General features: G+C 41.9%; 1 protein-coding gene across 7 annotated transcripts in view; it reads left to right on the plus strand.

Annotated features, from left to right (window-relative positions):
• Positions 1–25,570, plus strand: part of rab3il1 (RAB3A interacting protein (rabin3)-like 1) — a 111,983-nt gene that overhangs the window by 62,165 nt on the left and 24,248 nt on the right. For all 7 annotated transcript variants that reach the window (XM_078415225.1, XM_078415224.1, XM_078415228.1 and 4 more), the window contains exons 2-5: positions 16,895–17,147; positions 18,935–19,030; positions 19,299–19,376; positions 25,333–25,548. In XM_078415225.1, the coding sequence (XP_078271351.1) occupies positions 16,895–17,147; positions 18,935–19,030; positions 19,299–19,376; positions 25,333–25,548 (643 nt within the window). The remainder of the gene's footprint in view (positions 1–16,894; positions 17,148–18,934; positions 19,031–19,298; positions 19,377–25,332; positions 25,549–25,570) is intronic.

Genomic DNA, 25,570 nt, shown 5'->3' on the forward strand with positions numbered 1-25,570 from the left:
TCCATTGTCTCCTCTTCCTCCTTGACGTCATTGCTTACTGCAAGGATGCAGATTCCGGACCAACAAATACCATCCTGTATCTTGGGCAAAGGGTCATCCTTCATGTGTGAGTCCAAACAATGAGGTTTTGCAGACTATCCAACTAAAAGCATTGTCGCCGAGCCCCTTCCTGCCTTCATTTGTTCACTTGTTTTCATCTTCCAGAGTAGAAAGTGATCAGGGGCAGAAAGACAAAATTATTTTTCTCCTTTCTAAACCAGCCAGATACCGATTTAAAATTACTGATGCTACCCTGACTGAGATCAGCTAGTTCACCATTGCCTAAGGACCAAACCTAAAACCTTCTCGGCCCTGCACTGCATCTTGTAAAGCATTCCCTGACCAAAGGATAGGACACACCTCCTAACTCAGTTACGCTTGTGCATGTGTCATTATTAAGATTGTTTTTCATCCTATGGTTTGTTATAATGCTATGAAGATCCACAAATACTTTTTTAACTTCATGAAAAATCCTTTTTTGAAGGGGTGCGCTCCTTGAAAAGGTAGCAAACCTTAAATTTTATTTCCAAGTACTTTAAGCAGTCACTATATGGAAATGTATAGAAAGGAACTGTAGATGCTGGTTTATACCAAAGATTGACACAAAGTGTAGGAGTAACTCAGCGGGTCAGGCAGGATTTCTGGAGAAAAAGGATGGGTGACATTTCGGGTTGGAACTCTTCTTCAGAAGACCCACCCTTTTTCTCCAGCAATGCAGTCTAACCCACTGAGTTACTCCAGCACTTTGTGTATATTTTTACTATTTTGAAATGTGTCTTTAGGGTCACGTATCTCTTTCAACAGTTCTGGAACTGACTTTAGACTGAAGAGTTCTGACCCGAAACGTCACCTATCCATGTTTTCCAGAGATGCTGCCTGACCTGCTGAGTTACTACAACACTTTGTGTTCTACACAAGATTTCAGCATTTGCAATCTGTAGTTTAGTCTAGTTTAGAGATACAGCGTGGAAACGGCCTTTTGGCCAACTGAGCCTACGCTGACCAATGATCACCTGTACACTAGTTTTATCTTACACACAAGGGACAATTTACAGAAGCCAATGAACCTCCAAACCGTCACTTCTTGGGCGTGTGGGAGGAAACCAGAGCACTCGGCGAAAACTCAGTTTGTCACAGGGAGAACGTACAAACTCCGTACAGGCAGCACCTGTAGTCAGGATCGAATCTGGGTCTTTGGTGCTGTAAGACAGCAACTCTACTGCTGTGCCATTGTGCTGCCCCGATCTCTTGTGTCTCAAGGAATTTTTAAAGTTTGACTCATCCCTTACCCAAGTCTGAATTCTAGGATTGGTCATTATCCAGTTAACCCAGCAAGAGAAGATCTTCAGGAATGGGAATAGTTTGAGCAGTGGCGTCTCTGCAAAACTTCACATTAATGACAGCTACTTGAGACCAATAGCCGTAGAAATCCATTTCCACAAATAATCTGTATATTCAGTGGAGGAGGAAAAGAGAGAAAATTAGTGTGGGTGTAAAATGTGTAACAGAATCTGGATCACAGAAGGTTTGGATCTTTCACATCTGTGATCCAGATATTTAAACATCTTTGACCACGTTGAAAGTTCAGTGCCTGAACTTTCACAACACAGTTACCAGCGATCCTTCTTCATAAACAGGTTCTCACTTGGGAATCTGTATCTGAGACCACATCATGATAGGTGTGACCAATAGAGGAAATGTATTTCCAAGAGTCAGTTGACGTCTTTGGTTGGGTTGGAGGTAAAGAGAAGGTTATACGGCAACTGATCAAAACTCTACTTGATATGGGAGTGCTTTATGTGGTAAAATAGATGGGAGCTTTACTCGCTGGAATTTAGAAGATTGAGGGGGGATCTTACAGAAACTTACAAAATTCTTAAGGGGTTGGACAGGCTAGATGCAGGAAGATTGTTCCCGATGTTGGGGAAGTCCAGAACAAGGGGTCACAGTTTAAGGATAAGGGGGAAGTCTTTTAGGATCGAGATGAGAAAGTTCTTTTTCACACAGAGAGTGGTGAATCTGTGGAATTCTCTGCCACAGAAGGTAGTTGAGGCCAGATCATTGGCTATATTTAAGAGGGAGTTAGATGTGGCCCTTGTGGCTAAAGGGATCAGGGGGTATGGAGAGAAGGCAGGTACGGGATACTGAGTTGGATGATCAGCCATGATCATATTGAATGGCGGTGCAGGCTCGAAGGGCCGAATGGCCTACTCCTGCACCTATTTTCTATGTTTACTCTGCTGCCAACTCGTACATCAATATAGCACCTTTCCATTCGACAGGCCATCTCACCAGCTTTTCAACTACTGAATTATTTTTGCATAATGGTGATTGTATTTCGGGAAACACTACAGTTAATTTATACATAATAAAGTCCATGGTCAGCAACGAAAAGCTGGAAGGAAAAATATTAACTTTAGCTTTTATTCCTTTTCATTTGCTGTGCGTAAAATGTAGTAGGTAGAAGCTTGGTGAATACAGGCTAGAGTTTGAGTTTGGTTCATTCAGGAATTAATAACTTTCGGAGTTGTGCTGTCTCTGCAGGCTCAAATACAAAGAATGGCCCCTGGATCTGTACCACAGAACATCAATATTTTTTAGAAAGGGAAAGCGAAGGGAGAAAAATTGGAGATATTATGGGAATAAAATAAAAAGGGAAAAGAATCAAGACTGACATAAGGAAAATCTTCTATACACGGCATGGGGTTGAAATCTGCAATGCACTGCCTGCAGATGTTGAAGTAGATCTCAATGCCTTCAAGAAAGAATTGTTTGAATATATGGAGTGAAACTAATGAATTATTCTTGTAGAGCTGACATAGACATGATGGTCTGAATGGCCACCTATGCTGTAACTATGATCCCATAAAGCACAGAAGCCTTTTCTTGCAGCCATCTGCTCCCTTAAATCACAAATTTTTGAATATTCCAGATTGTAATTATATTGGTGTAATAATACTACTCTTGACCTTGCAATACTGACCATACTTCCACGATGCAGTTTACTATGGGAAATGAAGGTCATTCATTCAACTCTCCTGTGACTCAAGTCACAAGGACGAAAGTCCAACTGAAATGACATTGAATGCACATTTCTTCCAGCTCATATTCCGATTGTAGTACAGCTGAAACACACAGCAAAGATTCAACATGATCCAGAAAAAGCAAAATACATTTTTGATGTGGGATGTAATAGAGATGTACTAACTGCAGCTATGTATTGACTCTGTAATGAACCAAGTAACATAGTGACTTAATTTAGCATATGCACTATCAAGAAGGCCAAGGATTCATCATACATTTTCAATTCTTCCAACACATTCAATGTGTTGTATTTCAGATATCTCAATGTCTGCTGTTTTAGCGAGTGCTAGATTTAGAGATTTGTTTGATTCAATTAAAACATCAGTGATATCCTTATTTGAGAAATAATTGTTATTTTTAATACAGCAATAGCAATAAATGGCTTAAACAATTTTAGGAAGTGGATAAAATCAAGAAGGTTTTCTTCTGATTTTTATTCTTGACATGAACAACTTTGGCAAGTAATGTTAATTGCCCATTCCTAGTTGATATAGGAATTAGTGATTGATTGCTTGACTGTTTTCTTTTTCACATGTGGTTTGCTAGACCACTGTCAGAAACTGTTGTGGGTCAAACCAGGTCATGGTTACCCTTTCAGCAAAAGATTACAAATCAGTTTTTTTATTGTGGACCAGTCATTTTTATATCACTTTCCAATGAATGGTTACAATCTGCAACTTGCTGCCTGCAAAAGTTGTCGAAACAGTGTGGTCAGGGGCGGTACAATGGTGCAGCTGGTAGAACTGATGCCTCACAGCACCAGAGACCCGGGTTCAATCCTGACTTTGGATGCTGTCTGTATGGAGTTTGCATGCCCTCCCTTTGATCGTGTGGGTTTCTTGTGGGTACTCCAGTTTCTCCCCACATCTCAAAGACGTGCGGTTTGCAGGTTAATTGGCCTCTGTAAAATTGTCCCCTGTGCGCAGGGAGTGGATGAGAAAGTGGGATAACATAGAACAAGTGTGAATGGGTGATCGATGGTCGGCGTGGACTCAATTGATTGAAGATCCTGATTCCATTCTGTATCTCTAAAAACTAGTCAGCGTTTTTTAAAGAGAATTGGATGGCATTAGATGAAAAGTAATACGAGGAAAAAACAAAAAGTTTGGGCTAACAGAATTGCTGTGCACTCATCAACAACCCCTCCCACAGTTATTAACACCGCCGAAGCCTGTTTGATGAACCTGCCAGCCAGTGATGGATCAGTTTGCCACTGCAAACAACCAACTGATCATCCTTCCAAACACTTATACACTGGGCATCAGCAGTTTTAATATCACCCTGACCCCTCTGCTCTGGCAACCATTTGATTAGATGGTCAGTGTGCTGGATGACTTGGACTGAGAGTTTGTGCCCATATCTGAGCCTGAAAGATGGTTTTCAACCAGGAGAAGACTTGTCCTTGTCAACCACGGACCTTTTAGGCACACGTGCAGGGCCAGCCGGATCCTCAGTTTCTCCTGGAGGTCAAAGATCTGTGTAAAAGCTGAGGATCCAGTGCGCCTAATACGCATTTCTGAAATGCTTCCATCATTCAGGAGGAGCTGAGGATATGGCGAGTGGGATTCCAGGCCCATAAAGCCCCTTTCATTCAGGAGAAGTTCAGAATCCAATGTACACTGTACAGGCACCTGATAGATCTCCATCATTCGGCAGATACACAAGTCTTTCATAGGGGCAAAGAAAGCATGGGAAGAAATTTGTCAGATTTAGTTTAAAGTGGGGTGGAAGGAGGGAATAACACATTCCCTGTTGTATAACACCTGTTGTGATCGCAATATTCACAGACCAATCCATTCATTCTGTTCATTTGTGGCTTGTGACTGTACTTTCAGAAGCAGCAAAAGATTGTGCTTTTCCAGGGAGCCTTTTCCTGATCATACGCATGTGCATGCATAAATGTCACCTCTGTACCCTCAGTGTCTACTATGTGATTTGATGTTATTGAAAGAACAAGGAAATGCAGAGGCAGCTTGTCCTCATTTCACTCGTCACTGATGCATTGTGAAATATGCATCGAAATTGAATTCAACTCGGAGAGTAGGGAAAAGCTTGGTGTGTTGCTGCTTTTCTCGCTATTATAATATAAAGTTGCATTTAAGTAATTTTGGTACTTTCTTCCAAAAATGACTTGTATTATGTGAAATGTGTATGATCAGAATATAATTGAATGAATAATCAAGTGGAGATAGATACAAAAAACTGGAGTAACTCAGCGGGACAGGCAGCATCTCTGGAGAGAAGGAATGGGCAAGGTTTCGGGTCGAGACCTCCCCGAAACATCACCCATTTCTTCTCTCCAGAGATGCTACCTCTCCTGCTGAGTTACTCCAGTTTTTTGTGTCTATCCTCGGTTTAAACCAACCGAAGGAATGGGCGAGGTTTCGGGTCGATACCCTCCCGAAACGTCACCCATTTCTTCTCTCCAGAGATGCTACCTCTCCTGCTGAGTTACTCCAGCTTTTTGTGTTTATCTTCGGTTTAAACCAACACCTACAGTTCCTTCTTACACGAATAATCATGGGATTTGTAGACTTATTTTCATAAGATGGAAGGTGCTTATCCTGCCTCTATTCTGACTGCATCTCACTAGAATCAATGAAACATCACATTCTGCAGAAATAGCCTCCATGGCTGTCAACAGCCTTGGTATCTCATACACATGATAAATGGCAAAGGACTAAAGACCAAAGTACTTGAGAGTAGAAAATAAATGTTACGAGAGGTGACTCTCTCAGATGTAGATAAAACTGAGATTCAAAGAGCTGAAATCTTGTCGATGTGAGTTTGAAGTATATTTGCCTGCTGCAAGAGTCACTGCAATTGAAGATAATTTATTATGTGTGAAAGACTTAATTTTTTCCAGTAAAAGCGATGATATGATACAGAAATCCAAATTCTCTGTTTTTCTTTGCTCTTTGAGAAAAGGACTTGAGTTGAGATTTCAAATGCAACCACATTGTGTCCTGCTGAGCCCAGTGTTATTTCTGAATGTGGTTAGGGATTTGGGAGAGGAAGTGCAGTTCCAGACTGTTCTACTGACTGCATTCATCTGCACAGAGTTTACAATGTCAGATCCCCGGAAATATTTAAATGAAGAGCAGGCTTTGCCTGGGTTCACTTTTTTTAAACACAAGCCAAGTTCAACACACACGTCATACCACCGACTACAGGGGATCAGATGTCTCTCTGTAAACTGCACTGATAACTTCTCTGTTAGCTGGTGAGATGATGTGCTGCAGGTTGACATTGTCACTACAAAAATGAAAGGTCAGTGAGTATTGTATGGATTAGATTTCCAAACTCCAGCAGAATTAAAAAAATACTTTTGGTCTGTTTTCACAACTGGGAATAATTACATACCACCCATGACTTGGTACTCCTGTCAGCAAATTCAGTTCTTTCATTGCTGAGCTAATGATTGCTGGTAAATGCTGTGGCTAGTGTGGTGCCAAACTATATTGCCCAAAATTTGGAATCCTGAGCTCAGTCTGGGCTGTTTGCTGATTCTGAAAAGAGAATTACAAAGTCTAGAGAGGGGACTGTGATGCTTAACTCAAAAACTGGGTCTTCGGGTCTCACTTAAGGGAAGGTTTTGTTTAGTTTTTTGCATTATTTTGCCTGCTGTCATTCACAGTCTCTACTTGTGCTGAAGTGAAGCGTGGAATGGCCATTTTGACATGCCAGTAACTGAGCAACATGCGTCAAGGCAGCTTCTTACACTGAATGACTTACCCTGAACTGTTCAATGTTCCTCCCATTTAAACCATAGAAACCTCTTTAGCATCAACAAACATTTTTAGTTTATGTCTTAACCGCCCTAAATGTAGTAATTACTGTCAAGCCCTTTCATTTGATATTCACATTGGAGAACCCGTACACAAGACACAAAATGAGAAAAAAGATTAACAATGCCAGAAATCCAAAAAGGGGAACAAGATTTTGGAATTACATGGTAATGGAAAAGACCATCTGGATGAGGAAGACAAAAACAGATGCCACTGTGGACCCTACTAATCTACTTTAATCAGCTGGTTGTTGATCTTTAATATATCATCTAGTCTCCTTTATCCAAACTGCACCCCTATTGATGAAAGCTACAGCATGGGAACAGGCCCTTCGGCCCACTGAGTCAATGCCAACCATCGATCATCCGTTCACACTAGTTCTAGTTCTGTTATCCCCCTTTCGCATCTGTTCCTATCACACCAGTGGCAATTTATAGAAGCCAATTAATTTTAAAAAACGTATGTTTTGGGGATACAGGAGGAAACTGAAGCACTCGAAGGAAACCCATGCAGTAATAGGGAGAACGTGCAAACCCCATACAACAGCACATGATGTCAGGATCTAACCTGGTTTTCTGGCACTGAGGCAGCAGCTCTAGCAGCTGTTCCACTGTGCCGCCCTATAACATGTGCTTTGGTGCCTTTTTTATATTAATTGTTGGCAATGAAACTCCTTAGAAAAGATTTGTAATGCAAAGGACTTGTCAATGTTTTTTTGCTGCTCAATATGTGTTTTGTTGATGTTTATAAAAGGCAAATATGTCTTGCCTGAAATTCTCCATGAAGGTTCCAGATTGTTCTTGTTTAAATAACAGGTACATTTTGCATTTTGTTGTATTCTTTGCTTTAAGTTTGGTAAGAATTAAAAGTGAAATATATAAATAAATGAATCAGAGAAATTACATTTTATGAATTTCACAGAATAATAGGCAGACATGGAATTCAAACCTCCATTTGCTGTATCAGCAAAATTCTCAATGTTCCTCAGACAAACATCCTTTTGTAATAAAACATTGAATTATCTGACTCAGCATAAGTATCACCTTGGGAAATCGGCTTGTTGTACAGATTGAATGTAGAGGAGGGAAAGGCTGGATTTAATTCATTTAACAATTTAGTTACAACAGAAGACCTGGAAAGCTTAAAAGCACGACAGGGTTTTCTACTTTCCATATGTAAAATAGTAGCTGTAAACGAATTACCAACTGTGTCTGTAACTCTGTGGTTCAAATGAGAACAATTATTTATCAGTTTAGACTTTAGAGATACAGCGTGGAAACAGACCTTTCGGCCCACCAAGTCCAGCAATCAACCTATACACTAGCAACGTCCTACACACTAGGGACAATTTACAATATTTTTACCAAGGCCAATTAACCTACAAATCTGTACGTCTTTGGAATGTGGGAGGAAACTGGAGCATCTGGAGAAACCCATATGGTCACAGGGAGAAGGTTCAAACACCATATAGATAGCACCTGTGGTCAGGATTGAACCCAGATCTCTGGCGCTGTAAGGCAGCAACTCTACTGCTGAGACACTGTGCCGTTCCTACATCGTTAACATGTATGACAAGATAGAAGAAGCTTTGCAGAATAGAGCATGTGTCTGGAAGAACTGATTAGTAGAAAAGTGTTGTAGACACCAAATTGGGTTAATGTCCACAGTTATTTTCCACATGTAATTTGCTGGCCTCACTTTGTAGTGCAGCTAAATTAATAGTTTTGATGGGATCATCTCTGTGTACTAGGGAGAAATCTCTCCTTTTCTGGTCACAGAACAAAATATTATTTCAAATTGACCTTATAGAATCTGATCTTGTTTTCTTTTCTCAAGTTTAATCTGCTCTCACCATATCCTTGGATCTGAATGAAACATAAGCATACTTTTCAGTGTTTATTTTTCTTGAGTTTGCCCATTTCACATTGTACAGCAATGAAAGTTAATTTTGATGAAAAAGAATCACTTCCAATCATACAAAGTGTACCTGTTCATGGAGGCTGAGTAGATATAGTATACTGCACTGGGAATGTTTGGGAAGAGCTATTCATTCTGAATATGATACATCTGAAGGAATATAAGAGGCTTTTGGATAGGCACTTGGATATGCTGGGAATGGGGGGGGATATGGATTATGTGCAGGCAGTTAAGAGTTGGTCTTGGCATCATGTTTGGCACAGACATTATGGGGCGAGGGGCCTGTTCCTGTTCAATACTGTTCTATGTTCTATGCGTGCACCTTTGGCAAGTCTGGAGTGGTTAGAAATTTGAAGTGCAAAATTGATTACTTGGTACAGTTTGCAGTTTTGATTGTGAATTGTTTTAACTATATTGTCATGTAATTTGTTTTGTTAAATAGTACAGTTCATTTGGACGGGTACAGGGATTGGAAAGGTTTAGAGGGATATGCAGGCAGGTGGGACTAGCGTAGAGGGGGCATCTTGGTCGGTATGGGCAAGTTGGGCTGAAGGGCCTGTTTGGTTGTGCATGACTCTCTGACTCATTCCAAGTATGAACTGATGATGTTGTACCTGGTCCTACATTTATTTGATACTCTGTCGAGTAGAGTGTGGGTTATGCATTGAAAACAATAGGATGAAGAGCTGCCTCAGATCTGTGTACAGAGATCCTAGATTTCTGGCAGGTTTGTTGGGATTTTCATTTAGAGGACAGCTTGATGTGCTTAACTGCCAAAATTTTAGACTTCTGAGATCCCTGGTGTTATTCCAAATAGTATTGTGAGGGCTGCTTAAATATTTGGTATTACATTAAAATTGAAAGTGATCACCCTGGGAATTCAGTTTAATAAGAGTGGTAGGAGAGGGTAGTTGCCAAACGTAGCTGAAGGAGGAGTGAAAAAAGAGGATTGGCGTCCTCTCCACTGTGTCATTTGAAGAGTAACACACCTTTTGCTGTGTCCAAGTTACATTGTATCTGAGAATACAAGTGTTAAAAGTTTCAAAGGATGTGGTCAGTGAGGTCTGCCAACAAGCAGAAGTTCACCATCTCTGTGGAGACAGCTCTGCCCTTGGAGTTGAAGGTTACTGTACCAAATCCCAAATTTCTAAGGCTACTGAATCTATCCAAACTATGGTGGCTAATATTTGTGCATTCCTGCAATTTGTAGGCTTGCACTTCATTCATGATAAGTTGGCTCCTCTTGCAAATAACTCCCTAAGGATTGACATAATTAGTCTCCAATTGCCTTCTTCACATCTTCTTTAGTGCTGGCTATATCTCTGGCCAATGGCGTGAAAGACTCATAGAGCAAGGAAATAGGCCCTTCAGCCCACCTTGAACATCCTGACCAAGTTGCCCCCATCTACAATATCCCCATCTGCCTGTGCTTGGCCTATATCCCTCTAACAATTTCCTATCTATGTTCCTGACCAAATGATGTTTAAATGTTGTTATAGTACCTGTCTCAACTACCTCTTCTGGCAGCTCGTTCCATATACCATATGTGTGGAAAAGTCACTTTTATGGTTTGGCTATCAGCTCCCAAGTTTTGGCTTCTTTCTCCTAATCTTTACATCTCATTCTTAATGTTTGTAGAATATGCTAATGCCCCAACTGTACAAGTTGTTAAACTCAAGACATCCATATCCATTCAAGCTTCCTACGATCTCAGTGTTAACTTCCTAGTTTCACCACAGACATTAAAAAAACCCCAAATGGATTAAAACATGTAGCTTTTCCAAGTTATTTGACATGGATGCCACTGAATTACCTTAATGAAAATGAAATCCATTAACTTTAATTGATGTGCTATGTGGGTGAAAATAATCAAGATTTACTTTTTTCTGAATCTAAACCATAATCTATTTGTATGTGTATATTTTGGGAACGTGTCAAAATGTGATGGTATCATAACATGACTTAATACAACAGAAGCAATGTGGCACATTGTACCTTTGCTAATTTTTTGATAGAGATAGTCAACTAGTCTCAACCATTTTACTTGTTCCCCATGACCCTGCAAATGGTTTCCCTTCAATTATTAATACATTTCTAAGACCCTGTGTTTTGAAACATTTTATGATTCTGCACATCAAGCAAATGAATTCTAGGTAGCTGAGCAATCCAGTCAAGTACTGGTCATAGGTTGAAGTTAATAACTCTGACTGAACATCTTGCAGGAGATATGATCATGTGATATTTTGTCATGAGACATTTGGTATTGCCGTTGGTTTATTATTGTCACGTGTGCCGAGATGCAGCGGATAGCTTTGTTTCGAGTGTTATCCAGGGAATTCAGACCATATACTGTACGAGTACATCGGGTAGTGCAAAACAGAGTACAGAATATAATGTTACAACTGCAGAGAAAGTGTAGATAAAGTTAAAGGTCTGCAATGAGATTGTTTGAAAAATCAGGAAATTTATCTCTTGTATGTGAGGGGTCCGCTCATGAGTCTGATAACTGTGGAAGAAGCCGTTCTTGAATGTGTTGGTATGTGTTTTTAAGCTTTTGTATCTTATACCTGATGAGAGAATGGAGAAGAGAGAATGACCGGAGTGCGAGCAGGTCTTGATTATGTTAGCTGTTTTCCTGAGGTAGCTTGAAGTAAAGAAGGAGTTGATGTTGGGGGGTGGGGGGCTGTGGGTTGGTGTTGGCTGGTTCGTATGATGGAGTTTGTTCACAACTCTTTTCAATTTCTTGCTGTCTGAGCGATTGTCATACTATGTTGTGATGAATCAGGGTAGGATGCTTTCTTTGGTGTATCTGTAGATATTGGTCATAGTCCTTGGAGACATGCCGAATTTCCTGAATCTTCTGTGGAAGGAGAGGTATTGATGTGATTTCTTGGACACAGCGTCATTGTGATTGGACCAGAACAAATTGTTGGTGATAATTACACTGCAAACTTGAACATGTTGATTTAAGTAAATATTGCTTTTATTTTCTCTTAATTGCTATTTTATCTATCAGGGAACTTTATTTATCCCCAAAATTGAACATTTATAATACCCTTGGTCTTCGATTTTTCATTTAAATGCGTAAATGTTAACAAAATATGTGACACAGAATCATCGCTTTGGAGAGGCAAGGAATCTGCAATTTCCAGTGAAACAAGAATTGGAGCATGGGTGGGTAGTGTGGTATCTTCTTAATTCCATAAATGTCAATATCCCATCAATCCTGCCAAATGCTTCAGCAAGATCTCATTAATCTTTCCTATTGGTTTCCCCATATGCCTGGCCTGATTGACAGGCCAAGAGCTGGAAAAGCAATGGAAGATGGTCACAGCAGGGGATGGTAACAGAGATTGAAAGGTGCAAGAAATGACAACTAGGAGCGATGGAAAGAAGAGAGATGGATTGTACTGTATTTTTGGACTTTATGTTTAGAACAGCAGAGAGGTAGGATTCTAGTTGGGATGTAGGGCTGAGCGAGGGGATGGTTGGCCAATTGGGTTAGTAGGGAAATGGACTTGCTGATATCGCTTTCCTCCATTTCCTTAATGGATTTCCCAAGCCTTGGGAAAACTCATAAACCAGTGTGAAATTGGTTTCTGCCAAGGGATCCCATCTTTCAAGAGGGGGAACGGACACACTTCACAACCTTAAGTTAAAGGATTAATTTCCTCCTGACTGCTGCATCCTATCCTGGGTAATGGGTTAGTGCTCCCGTTGATATTGAAGTGAAAGCCATGCATTGGTTACTGAGTAGATTAGAATTCATTGTGGGATTGTTTTTAAAGTTTCATTGGTGGAAAATAAAAGAAGCATGCTTAAGATTATTGGGTACCAGAACTAGGAAACCATCTGCAGGCTTTGGCAAACCTTTCTACCATTGACCTTCAGAAGTACGTTCTGCACTCTCTGGGGAACCTCAGGACCAATTGAACATTATTGCCATTGTTTGCAAAGTTACTTGGAGTTAAAGTGGCGTGATCTGGAAGCACAAGAAGCAGAGTAAAACTGCAGTTTATGAGCTTATGATAACAGCTCAGCAAGTTCATTTGTATTTCAGCGAATCAGTATTATGCAAGTAGGTTGTGTTAGCAGTGTTCTTTACTCTCTGAATTACAAGGTAGATATGAGTATATGGAGCTGTCAGTTATAAATTGAAGCTTGTATATGTGCCCGCTTGATAGTACAGGCTGTGCAATGAACAAACAACACATTTGGATTACTCCTCAGAAATCCCAATTCTACCCAATTTCGACAATTTTCTTTCCATTTGTTTAGCTTTTGTTAATATGCAAGCAATTAATTTGAAAATCTATTTATTGATTAATTTAATTATTGATCTATTTCCCCTAATCCCACACAGGTGTTTCCTCATCCACAAAACATGCCAAAGGATCACACCATCTGATTATGGTGACATAAAACAAATAAATCATATGTACAGAAAAATCTAACATGCATTTTGAAATAAAAGGAACACAATTTTGCATACTTGACTAAGTTACCTATCTTTTCAATTAACATTTGTATACAAGATCCTTTTTTGTACATTGACCCTATTCCATTGTGTGAGCTTGCGCTGCCCCAATGAAATGCAAATTTTCCATGTCAGTTTTCTCTGATTTGAATCATTACTGGTGTTCTGTAGATTTCAAATAACTTATTAGCATTACAAGTGATTGTGTAGTTAGCAGGAATAAGAATAGTGACCAGCTTGGGTATGCATAGCACAATAACAGTATAGTACCTGTGTGATCAAGTGTAGAATATGTTCTTTTACTGCTGGGCAACTGTGGCACCGAAATCAAAATAAGACACTATTAGTCTCAAGTATAGAACTGGTCGACAGGCTGGGGCCTTTTTGCACTGCAGTGGAGTTGGAGCTGTTGATGCTGACCCTGGCACTTCTCCCGGCTCAGATGCCTGGCGAGTGTGGTGATCTCTAAAATGTTGGTTGTTTAGTATGATTCAGATCATCACATTCCTGTGGGTTACAGCACACAGCTTACTGGAAAGACTGCCTGTTGGAGTGTGATTTTTATTTGGCTATCTTCCTGGCTTCCACTTCCTGGGAACTGACTCTGTTATGCACTTCCATATGTGCAGACATTTCTTCTGCATTAACCTCAAGCAACCATTTATCATGTGTTTCAACTTAGATAATGAAAGAACAAGGATTGAAAAGTAATATACATTAGATCTTTCATCAAATGATTAGTGCTGTCCTAACTGGACATTTTACTTTCCTTCTAAACATGCAAGTTTTAGATTTTAGACTTTTGAGATACAGCATGGAAACAAGTCCTTAGGCCCACTGAATCCACGCCGACTAGCGATCACCACATACACTAGCACTATCCTACACACTAGGGACAATTTACAATTTTACTAATGCTAATTAAACTACAAAACTGCACGAATTGGAATATGGGAGGAATATGGAGCACCCAGAGAAAACTAATTCCATCAAAGGGAGAAAGTCCAAACTCTGTACAGACAACTTCCGTAGTCAGGATCAAACCTAGGTCTCTGGTGTTGTAAGGCAGCAGCTCTACTGCTGCGCCACTGTGCCGCCCGAAGTTAAAAATATAGTTATGTCTGGTGAACAACTGATAAATGTGTGAGCATGCAGGATGTATTTAAAGGTCTCAAAATAAATAAATCTCTGGGTTAAATGGTGTTTATCCCAGGCTGTTGTGGTAAAATCTCTAGAATCATTCAAGAAACTCTTAGATGTGACAGTGGGATGAAGTACTTTTTTGGGTGAATGAATTGAGGTGGGTTCAAGGATAAGTCCTTGTATACACTGGAATATAGAAGGATGAGGGGGGATCTTATTGAAACATATAAGATAATTAGGGGATTGGACACATTAGAGGCAGGAAACATGTTCCCAATGTTGGGGGAGTCCAGAACAAGGGGCCACAGTTTAAGAATAAGGGGTAGGCCATTTAGAACGGAGATGAGGAAGAACTTTTTCAGTCAGAGATTGGTGAAGGTGTGGAATTCTCTGCCTCAGAAGGCAGTGGAGGCCAGTTCGTTGGATGCTTTCAAGAGAGAGCTGGATAGAGCTCTTAAGGATAGCGGAGTGAGGGGGTATGGGGAGAAGGCAGGAACGGGGTACTGATTGAGAGTGATCAGCCATGATCACATTGAATGGTGGTGCTGGCTCGAAGGGCTGAATGGCCTACTCCTGCACCTATTGTCTATTGTCTATTGTCTATAATTGCTCACTGAATAACGTCTCAATGCTGAATAATATATCAATGTGGAAGTTTTTTGAAGTAGGAAATAAGAAGACCATAAAAAATGGAAATCAAGTGACACCATTTGGGTTTGAAAGGTCTGTAGGTGGTAGTATGATTGAAAAATATTATATAAGAAACTTGCTGGTTTTGAGATTAAAGAAAATAATGCATTTGAATAGATTACATTGTTGCATAATATGTGAATCATTAATCGTATGCTTCTGGAAAGTATCTAGGAAAATACCATTATTTTGGGGTACTGTTGTACAATATGTACTGAAAACATGAATATGTAGCGTGGTCTCCATGGTAACTAAAAGTATGATATTCAAAGGAATAGTAGTGGTATGTGTGGGCGGAGAGGCCAATTGGATGAATATTACACAAGGCCATGATATCCTAATGATAGAATTGCTTGCCCAAACTCACTGCCTATGTAAACGTGTGATGAAATGAGCTGCAAGAGTGTCTTCTGTATTGATCTTAATTGATTTGAAATAAATAAGTAAACAATCCCAAAGGTCTTGAAAAAATTTGTCTTTTAGATGTTTTTATCTGATAAAATTTCTACGGGCTATAATTGCTATATATACAGTGCTATATATAATTGCTGTATATACAGTATATATATATATATATATATATATATATATATTTATTATATAAATAAAATCTACCTTTCATTCATTTTGCTTTAACAATGCTGCATTTGGCTTTCAAAATACCCATATAGACTACTGATCAACCCATCTGCATTAGGTTATGCATAGGTATGAGATCAGTGACCAGGTAGATTGTGGTAAATTGTAATGTTAAGATGACTAAATTTTATTGTTGCCAACTTTAATTTAGTTTTAATTTAATTTAGTTGTGTTTCTTAGAAATTGAAACCTGATGTATTTTTCGACTGAAGGTTTTATTTAATGGACGATACCAGATTTTGCCAAACACTAATAAAAACTGGGGGGGAAAAACACACCTAAATTGAATGAAAGATAAATAACAAAAAAAATCTCTTCCTGGTTATAGTTGAATGGTAAGATGACAATCTATTCAATTGTATCAGATATTGCTTAGCAGCTCCTGTGTAAATGTATTGGTTGGTTATTTGACAATTGTTATACTTCACAATATACTGAGCAGGACAATTCTTTCATTTTCCACTTGTGTAGGAGGTTGTCACACCTGTCACTGCAGTGATGGGTATCCCCTATATTCTATACCCCCTGTGACTCAGTCTCTGAGGTATCCAATGTACCAGTGATGTCCTTTTAATATATTTAGGTATAGTTTTCAACCTATTTCTCTTGTATTCCTCATCCCCTTTTTCCTTGTTCCCTATCATTAGAGATATCTATTTCTATTCTTTGCTCTCATTCGGTCTTGGTCCTCATTTATGTCCCATGTTTTTTTCTTCTGGATATGCTACCTTGTTCTCTAAGCTTCATTATTTCCCCCACATCTCAATTCTTGTCTATTGTCTTTTCTCTGTCAGATTCTTTACTTGAGGAAGAGAGGAGAAATTTATTTAACAAGAGGGTGGAGAATCCGTGGAATTCATTGGCACAGACAGCTGTGGAGACCGACATTGAGTATTTTTAAAGCGGAAATTGATTGATTCTTAATTAGTAAGGGTGTCAAAGGTTATGGGGAGAAAGCAGGAGAATGTGATTGAGAGGGAGAAATAGATCAGCCATGATCAAATGGTGGAGTAGACTCGATGGGGTGAATGGGCGATTACTTAAATTGGAGTGGTTCATCCCACTTAAATTGGAGTGGTTCATGCATCACAGATATTCCTTTCTATCTTTCTACCAGGGAGCAGAAGCAAACTGTTGGGAGCCAATTTTTGGTCAGTAACCGAACACTCAACACCTGGAAGGAAGCTATGCCAATGGATGATGAAGCTGGCCCTGAGCTGCACACAGCAGATGCTGAACAGAACTCGGAGCCCATGAGTGAGGAGATGCTTCGCAATGCCTATCACCTCTCCCGGCTACGGAGCTCTTCAGTAGAAATACGGGAGAAAGGATCTGAACGGCTGAAAGAGGAGCTGACAAAGGCGCAAAGGGTAAGTGGGCACAGCCCCCTGGGTGGTGAAGGAGTTTCTTCAACTATTTGGTTCACCACACTGACTGGTTTTATTGCGACCCTCGAATGGTAGCAGTGCATTCCTCTCTGGACGGAGCTGAACTTTAACGCCCATTCGGTTATATTGGTGAAAAAAAAACTATTGCCGGTTGGCAATATTAGGGAACACACTGTTGAAATCACATCTATAAAGCCACATGGCTGAAAGCTTACTGCCTGTAAATTATTTTGTGTAGTTTTGCTTTTACATTTTTTAGGATGTGGAAAGTGAAATTCTACGAACAGCTGTATTGTGTCATTGCATTATACCATATGATTTATTTATCCTGATGCGGTATTGAACATTTTCATTAAAGTTTAGTGTGTAAATCTTTTGATTAGCCAAAACGTTAGAGAGAGAGAGAGATAGAGGGGGAAGCCTGGCAGAGGGCAGGTGAGGTTAGAGAGAACTCGAGGACACCATCGAGGCAATGAAAAATCTCTCTTTCCTATCTCTTTTCATATTTTTTTGACCTGTTTTCTCACTTTCATCACTGTTCTCACTCTCTCTCACTCTCAAACAGTTAATGTAAAGAAAACAATTAAACTTTTGAATCAGAGAAGTTCTTGGGACCAATGGAGGACATTCAGCCCATTGTATCCATACCCAGCATTTTTTTAAATTCTAAACTTACTAATATCAATTCTTTATGGGAAGAAGTGAGGATTTAAATGCTGCTGCCAATCTATCAACCAATATACAGTAGTTGATTGCAGAAGTTAGCTTTTATTGAGCTAAAAAAAGCTCTTTTACAGGAACTAGTCATTGCAGCTATACTGTGGTAGTCTATTGCAGCGTAGATCTAGTTAAAACAGAACAGTACATTGTGTGTTACAGTGTATACTTCCCCCAGCCATTTAAAACAGTGTATGTGTAATCAAATGTAAACTTAGATATGGGAGATACTGCTGTTACAAAATGAGAATGCTGTAATTGGTTTATTCACAAAATGCTGGAGTAACTTTTTCCTCCACTCTTTATGTCCCCATTCCTATTTGGGTGCCATGTGATAATGAGTCACAATTCACTGATGCCGTCAAAAATGGTCAGTTGGCAGAATTGGTTTAAACAATGATTGCTGTCAGATATTTTGACATTGCAAAAGCACCTGCTCCTGCTTTCACTTTGTGCCCACAGACATGGACGTTTAACCAGAATGTGTTGAAAGATTGAAAGATAAGTGTTTGGAGCATGTGCAATGGCTAACTTCTTCATTCTACTTATCCCATCGGGCAATGGTGCAAAGGCCAAATACCTACATGCATTCATGCTTGATTATTTAAGTTAGAGCCGTGGATGTTCCTTGTTTTTATAGTTCAGGAATATTTTAGAAGGTGAATTTACATCCCAGCCATTGACTAAATCGGCCAATGATGGATGTTATCACCATTTAGTATATTTTCATTTCGAGATTTAGCGCAAAAACAGGCCCTTCGGCCCACTGAGTCTGCACCGCCCAGTGACCTCCTGTACACTATCGCAGACTACGCACTAGGGACAATTTACAGTTTTTACCGAAGCCAATTAACCTACAAACCTGTGTGTCTTTAGAGTGTGGGAGGAAACCGGAGAACCGGGAGAAAACCCATGTAGTCACAGGGAGAACATACAAACTCCGTACAGACAGCACCCGTAGTCGGAATTGAACCCGGGTCTCTGGCGCTGTAAGGCAGCAATTTTACTGCTAGGCCATCATGTGACATCTCTTTATCTTGTTCTTTTGTCAGGAGTTAAAGTTGAAGGATGAAGAATGTGAGAAGCTGTCTAAGGTGCGGGAACAGTTGGAGCAGGAGCTGGAAGAGTTGACAGCCAGTCTCTTTGAGGTACTGCTAGCAATACAGTCTCTTGCCAGTTTAGTAGTGCCTGAGGTCCATGTTTCCTTCATTAATTGATAAGGACCCCTCTCCATCTGTGTCCACCCCTGTTGGTCAGTGATTCAGTGATTCTTGGTCAGTGATTCAGTTTGTGAATAGTTCCACTAATGAAGGTGAAGTTGACAGTGTACATCTTCCCTACTAAAATTGAGAACTATTTAAACACAGCAGCCACTCACTGTTACCATTCTTTAATTTCTATTTTTCTTCTAAACAGGAAGCACACAAGATGGTGAGAGAAGCAAACACTAAACGAGCTACCGCTGAGAAAAAGCTTAAAGAAGCTCAGGGGAAGGTAGGTGACCTCCTTTCAGATGACTCGCAGATTAATTTGCATTCTGTAGGGAGGTTTGGAAAGATTAGTACCATGGAATGTTCAGGGTATGCTGGCCTACATTTTCCCAGGAAGAGATGCCCTAAATTTAGATATTATCACTTGGCCATGAAGTGGCAGATACATGTCAGCCTGCCCAGTAAGAGATGTTCCTCTAATGTGCCAAGTACTTGCCTTCCATTAATTGCTCCTTGCACATCATCTAATATTGATTATGACACAGTTGCGCAGCTAGTAGAACTGCTGCCTCACAGCTTCGGAGACCTGGGTTTGATCTTGACCTCAGGTACTGCCTGTGTAGAGTTTGCACAATCTCACTGTGACTGTTGGTTTCCTTCAGTTTCAGTTTCCACCAACATCCCAAGACTTGTGGGTTTATAGGTTAATTAGCCTCTGTAAAGTAGACCCTACTGTGTGGGAGTAGATGAGAAAGAGGAATAGCATAGAGCTAGTGTGAGCGGTTGATATTTGGTCAGTGGGGACGGTTGATGAAGGGCCTGTTTTCATACTGTATATCTGTGATGAGGATGCCGGATTTGACCCTGAGCTTCATGTTGCCTGTGTCTTTATTTCATCTTCCTATTCCCACTCTAACCTTTCTGTCTGTGACCTCTAGCACTGTTACAATGAGGCTCAATACAAGCTTAAGGAACAACACTTCACCTGTCAGGGCACATTGCACACTTCCAGACAATGAGGACAGGTACAATGAAACTCTTGTTTGCAGCAGCATCATGGGCACATAGACTCGGACAACACACAAAAACATAAATAGACTGGAGTAACTCAGCGGGACAGGCAACATCTATTGAGAGAAGGAATGTGTAACGTTTCGGGTTGAGACCCTTCTTCAGACTGATGTCAGGGGAGAAGGCGTATGTAGATAAGGAAGTGTATAGATAAGGAAGTGTAAGGTGTGAAAACAGAACAATGGGAATGAGAATCAAGGAAAATGTAGAATAGATCATTGTTATTTGGGAGAAGGTGACAACAAAGCAAACAGAGATAATGTAGTCGGAAACAGTAAGACTGGTCGGAGAACTGGGGAGGGGATGTAGAGAGAGGGAAAGCAAGGGCTACTTGAAGTTAGAGAAGTCAATGTTCATACCGCTGTGTAAGCTGCCCAAGCGAAATATGAGGTGCTACTCCTACAATTTACGCTTGGTCAGTGTGGAAATGGGAGAGGGAGTTAAAGTGTTGAGCAACTGGGAGATCAGGTTGGTTTAGGTGGACTGAGCAGAGATGTTCAGTGAAATGATTGCCGAATCTGTGCTTGGTCTCACCGATATACAGGAGTCCACACCTAGAACAATGGATATGGTAGATGAGGTTGGAGGAGGTGCAAGTGAACCTCTGCCTCACCTGAAAAGACTGTCGGGATCCTTGGATGGAGTCGAGGGGGGAGGTTTTGGGACAGTTGTTGCATCTCCTGCGGTTGCAGGGGAAAGTACCTGGGGAGGGGGTGGTTTGGGTGGGAAGGGACGAGTTGACCAGGGAGTTGCGGAGGGAACGGTCTCTGTGGAAAGCGGAAAGGTGGAGATGGGAAGATGTGGCCAGTAATGGGATCCTGTTGGAGGTGGCGAAAATACCACATCCTCGGGACCGCTGCCTCCCCAGGGCCACCAGCCTTCATCGCCTCCCTGGTGCACTAAACCACCGCTGCTGCCAACTCTTGCTGCCTCCTCTGTGCCATCGCCGATGACTTTCACTGCCTCCCCGGAGCCACAGCCGCTGCTGCCACCGACTCTCACTGGCTCCACGAGGCCGCTTCCACCGACCTTCACCGCCTCCCTGGCCATCTGCTGACTGGGGCTACCGACGCGTTGCCGCTGCTCCAGCCCCCCGCAGGCCTCCACCAGCGACTTCACTGACCCTTGCCACTCCACCGTCCACCAGCGGGCCTGAGCCGTTGCCTCACCTGAGTTCCAGGCTCAGCACCGGGTCCACAGCCTCCATGATGCAGACACCACGTTGTCTGACTCTGCTGAGTCCTACTGCTCCCCCTTCCTACAGGGAACCTCAGTGGGGTTCCCACTGTTCTTCCCCTTCCCCATCTTTTAACCAGGTGGCCCCACGCATACAATAGTCCTCATGCCCCCCTCCTCTCTGAACACCCACCATCCCCCCACCAGACCTCACCTGGGCCTCCGTCTATTCACCTGCCCTCCTCCAACCCCAACCTTTACCCTTGTCATGTCTCCACCACCCCCTCCCTGACCTCCCCCTTCCTGATACGGAATGGTCTGTCCTCAACAGAGGCCTCACCTTTGTTCCCCTCCGCCCCCACCTCAATGAGTTCCGGGTCCGCCACGACGTAGAGCTTTTATTCCGCCACCTCTGCCTCCATGCCTTTTTCTACGAAAAGTGGTCCTCACTATGCAGTGATAACCACTTCTCCCATCTCCACCAGTCCCCCTCCTTTTGGACTCCCCCGGATGGCCCTTTACCCTCTTTAGATCTTTTTATTTCCAACTGCCAGCGTGACATCAACCTTCTCAACATTTCCATTCCCCTTACCCACTCTAACCTCTCCCCCTCCGAACATACAGCTCTCTGCACAATCTGCAGCAACCCTGACATTGTAATCAAACCCGCCATCAATGGAGGTGCTGTGGTAGTCTGGCGCGCTGACTTCTATCGCGTTGAGGCCAGACGACAACTCTCAGACACCTCCTCCTACTTATCCTTGGACCATGACCTCAGAGACGGCACCAGGCCATAATATCACACACCATTTCAGATGTAATTACTTCCGGCTCCCTGCCCCCCAAAGCCTCCATCCTTAGCGTTCCCCAGCCTCGCATGGCCGATTTTATCTTCTTCCCAAAATCCACAAAAAGAACTGCCCTGGCAGACCCATTGTTTTTGCTTGTTCATGTCCCATCGAATTAATTTCCACCTACCTCGACTCCATCCTATCCCCCCTGGTCCAATCCCTCCCTACCTATGTCCAAGACACCTTGCGCGCCCTTCGTCTCTTCAATGACTTCCATTTTCCAGGTCCCCGCCACCTCATCTTTACTCTGGATGTTCAGTCACTCTACTCCTCCATCCCCCACCAGGAAGGTCTTAAAGCCCTCTGTTTTTTCCTCGACCACAGAACCAACCAATTTCCATCTACTAACACTTTCCTCTGCCTAGCAGAGCTGATCCTTACACTTAACAACTTCTCCTTCGACTCCTCTCACTTCCTCCAAATCCAAGGCATAGCTTTGGGCACTCGCATGGGCCCCAACTGTGCCTGCTTCTTTGTGGGGTACGTTGAACAATCACTGTTCCAGACGTACACTGGCCCTATTCCTGAACTCTACCTCCACTACATTGACGACTGCATTGGTGCTGCCTCCTGCACCCATGCGGAACTCACTGACTTCATTAACTTTACCACTAATTTCCATCCTGCACTCAAATTCAGTTGGACCATCTCCGATATCTGCCTACCGTTTCTTGATCTCACCGTCTCCATCACAGGAGACAGACTATCGACTGACGTCTGTTATAAACCCACTGACTCCTACAGTTATCTAGACTACACTTCTTCCCACCTTGCTTCCTGTAAGGTCTCTATCCCATACTCCCCATTCCTCCATCTACGTCGCATCTACGCCCACGATGAGGTGTTCCATACCAGGTCATCGGAGATGTCCTCATTCTTTAGGGAACGGGGGTTTCCCTCTTACATCATAGATGATGCCCTCACTAGGATCTCCTTGATATCCCACAACTCTGCTCTTGCTCTGCCTCTCCCCATTCATAACGGGGACAGAGTCCCCCTTGTCCTCACCTTCCACTCCATCAGCTGTCGCATACAGCACATAATCCTCCGATATGTTCGCCACCTCCAACGTGATCCCACAACTAGCCACGTCTTCCCATCTCCACCCCTTTCCACTTTCCGCAGAGACCGTTCCCCCCGTAACTCCCTTGTCAACTCGTCCATTCCCACCCTCCCATTCCCACACTGACCTTTCTGTACTGGGCCTCCTCCATTGTCAGAGTAAGGCCCAGCGCAAATTGGAGGAACTGCACCACGTATTTCGCTTAGGCAACTTGGATCCTAGTGGTATGAACATTGACTTCTCTAACTTAAAGTAGCCCTTGCTGTCCCTTTCTCCCCATCCCTTCCCCCTTCCCAGTTCATCGACTAAGGAGAATAGTTGGAAGAAAGGAAGTGGGGATGAGAGAAGGGATAGGCTGAGGATAGGGAGAGGGCAGGTGAGGGAGAAGGTACGGGTAGAGAAGGACATGAGAGGTGAGGGAAGAGGATGTGAGGGGAAGGAACAAAGACATAAGGAGAAGGATGGGGAGTGGGGCCTTCAGGTGAGATGATGGACAGACCATCTTTCACCATGCCAGGTAGCTGCTGTTTGGCTGTTCACCACCCAGCCAGCCCATTGTGGACAAAACATAAACACTGTAGGAAGACTATAAGACAGGGGAAGAGCATTTGGCCATTTAGCCCATCAAATTTACTTTGCCATTAAACCATGGCTGATCTATTTTCTCTCTCAACCACATTCTATTGTCTTCTTTCTTCCTGTAACCTAATCAAGACCTATCAATCTCTGCCTCAAAAATACTCAATGTCTTGGCCTCCACCACTGTCTGTAGCAATGAATTCGGCAGATTCACCACCCATTCCTCCTCATCTCCATTTTGAATGTATGACCTTTTATTCTGATACTGTGACCTCTGCTCCTAAACTCTCCTATTACTGGAAACATTATTTCCACATTCACTCTATCTAGGGCCTAAATACCAATCATAAAAGTAATGCTTGTTAGGCAATCTTTTTCATAAGAAACAAAATTCGTAGAGTGAAACACTTTGTAGTTAAAGCAGAGACAGACACATGAGAGCAGGTTGAAAAAACAAAAGCTGTGGGAGCACGCGTGCGTGCAGTTGCGAGTACACAACTGATCCGGCCCGCATGAAGTCACATTTTGCTGATTCTGGCCTGTGTCCTAAAATGAGTTTGACACCCCTGGTGTAGGACTTCAGACTTCTGTAGGCTTGATAGGAACAGCGAGAAGAGGGCATTAGCCAGGTGAGGGTGATCCTTGATGAGAGATACCACCTTCTTGAGATGCACCTTATATAGATGGTTTCAATAATGGAGTGGGTTGTGACCAAGATGAATCAGGCTAAGTCCACCACACTCTGCAGCCTCTTATAGCCCTGTGTGTTGGAATTACCATTCCAGGCCATGATGCAACCAGTCAGGATATTTCTATGTTCAAATTGAGTCGAGAATGATGAGTTCACTTTCTCCGCATGACCATTATGTGCAGGGCCTGTGAATCTTGCTGCCTTTATACCACACTAATTGAGACAAATTTAATGGTCACTTGAAAAATTACAAGTTATTAAATGAAAGACAACAGGAAATTTGTGTTAATTCATGTTTGATGGATTGATTACATTTTGATTTACTGGCACAGTGTTTTGTTCAAGGTGGTTGATTCCATTTATAGGTTTTCAATAGGAACTTGATAAAGTTCCACGAGTTAAAGAACCTACTCACAAAATTGATGCCCATGGCTAAGGCAGCCAAACATTTGGCAACATTTTTTTCAGACTGGACAAATGTGTCAAATTGTGCCTCTTGAGGTTAGATTTGGGATCTCATCGAGGATCACCTTCACCTGGCTAATCTCAACAGATAAAACTTAATTTTAAAAGCACGAAGGATTTACTGCTGCATTTCTTACTTTGCAACAGTGACAACCCTCAAACTTCAATGACTGAAGATCTTTGGATATCCTGAGAGATAAAATTAAACATTTTTTTCAGACGGACACATAAAATTAAATTTTGGGTGACTGAAACTTACAAAAGAATAATTATTTGGTTTAGCAATATTCTATAATATTGATGATGATTGAATGTTGCATGGTTACTCTTCCTCCCAATTTAGATTGATGTCCTACTGGCAGAGGTAACGGCATTGAAGACACTTGTAATCACATCTACACCATCATCTCCCAATAGGGAGCTGCACCCACAGCTCCAGATTCCCTCAAAAGCTGTCTTTAAGAAGGGCCATGGTCGCAACAAAAGCATGAGCAATGCCATCGTCACAGCAGCTACACAGAATTCACAGTTGCAGCCAATTAGTAAGGATGGTAGAGAGGTAAGTGAACGTATTGAAGTCA

The sequence above is a fragment of the Rhinoraja longicauda genome, chromosome 18 (assembly GCF_053455715.1).
Source record: "Rhinoraja longicauda isolate Sanriku21f chromosome 18, sRhiLon1.1, whole genome shotgun sequence".
In the NCBI taxonomy this organism is placed as follows: Eukaryota; Metazoa; Chordata; class Chondrichthyes; order Rajiformes; family Arhynchobatidae; genus Rhinoraja; species Rhinoraja longicauda.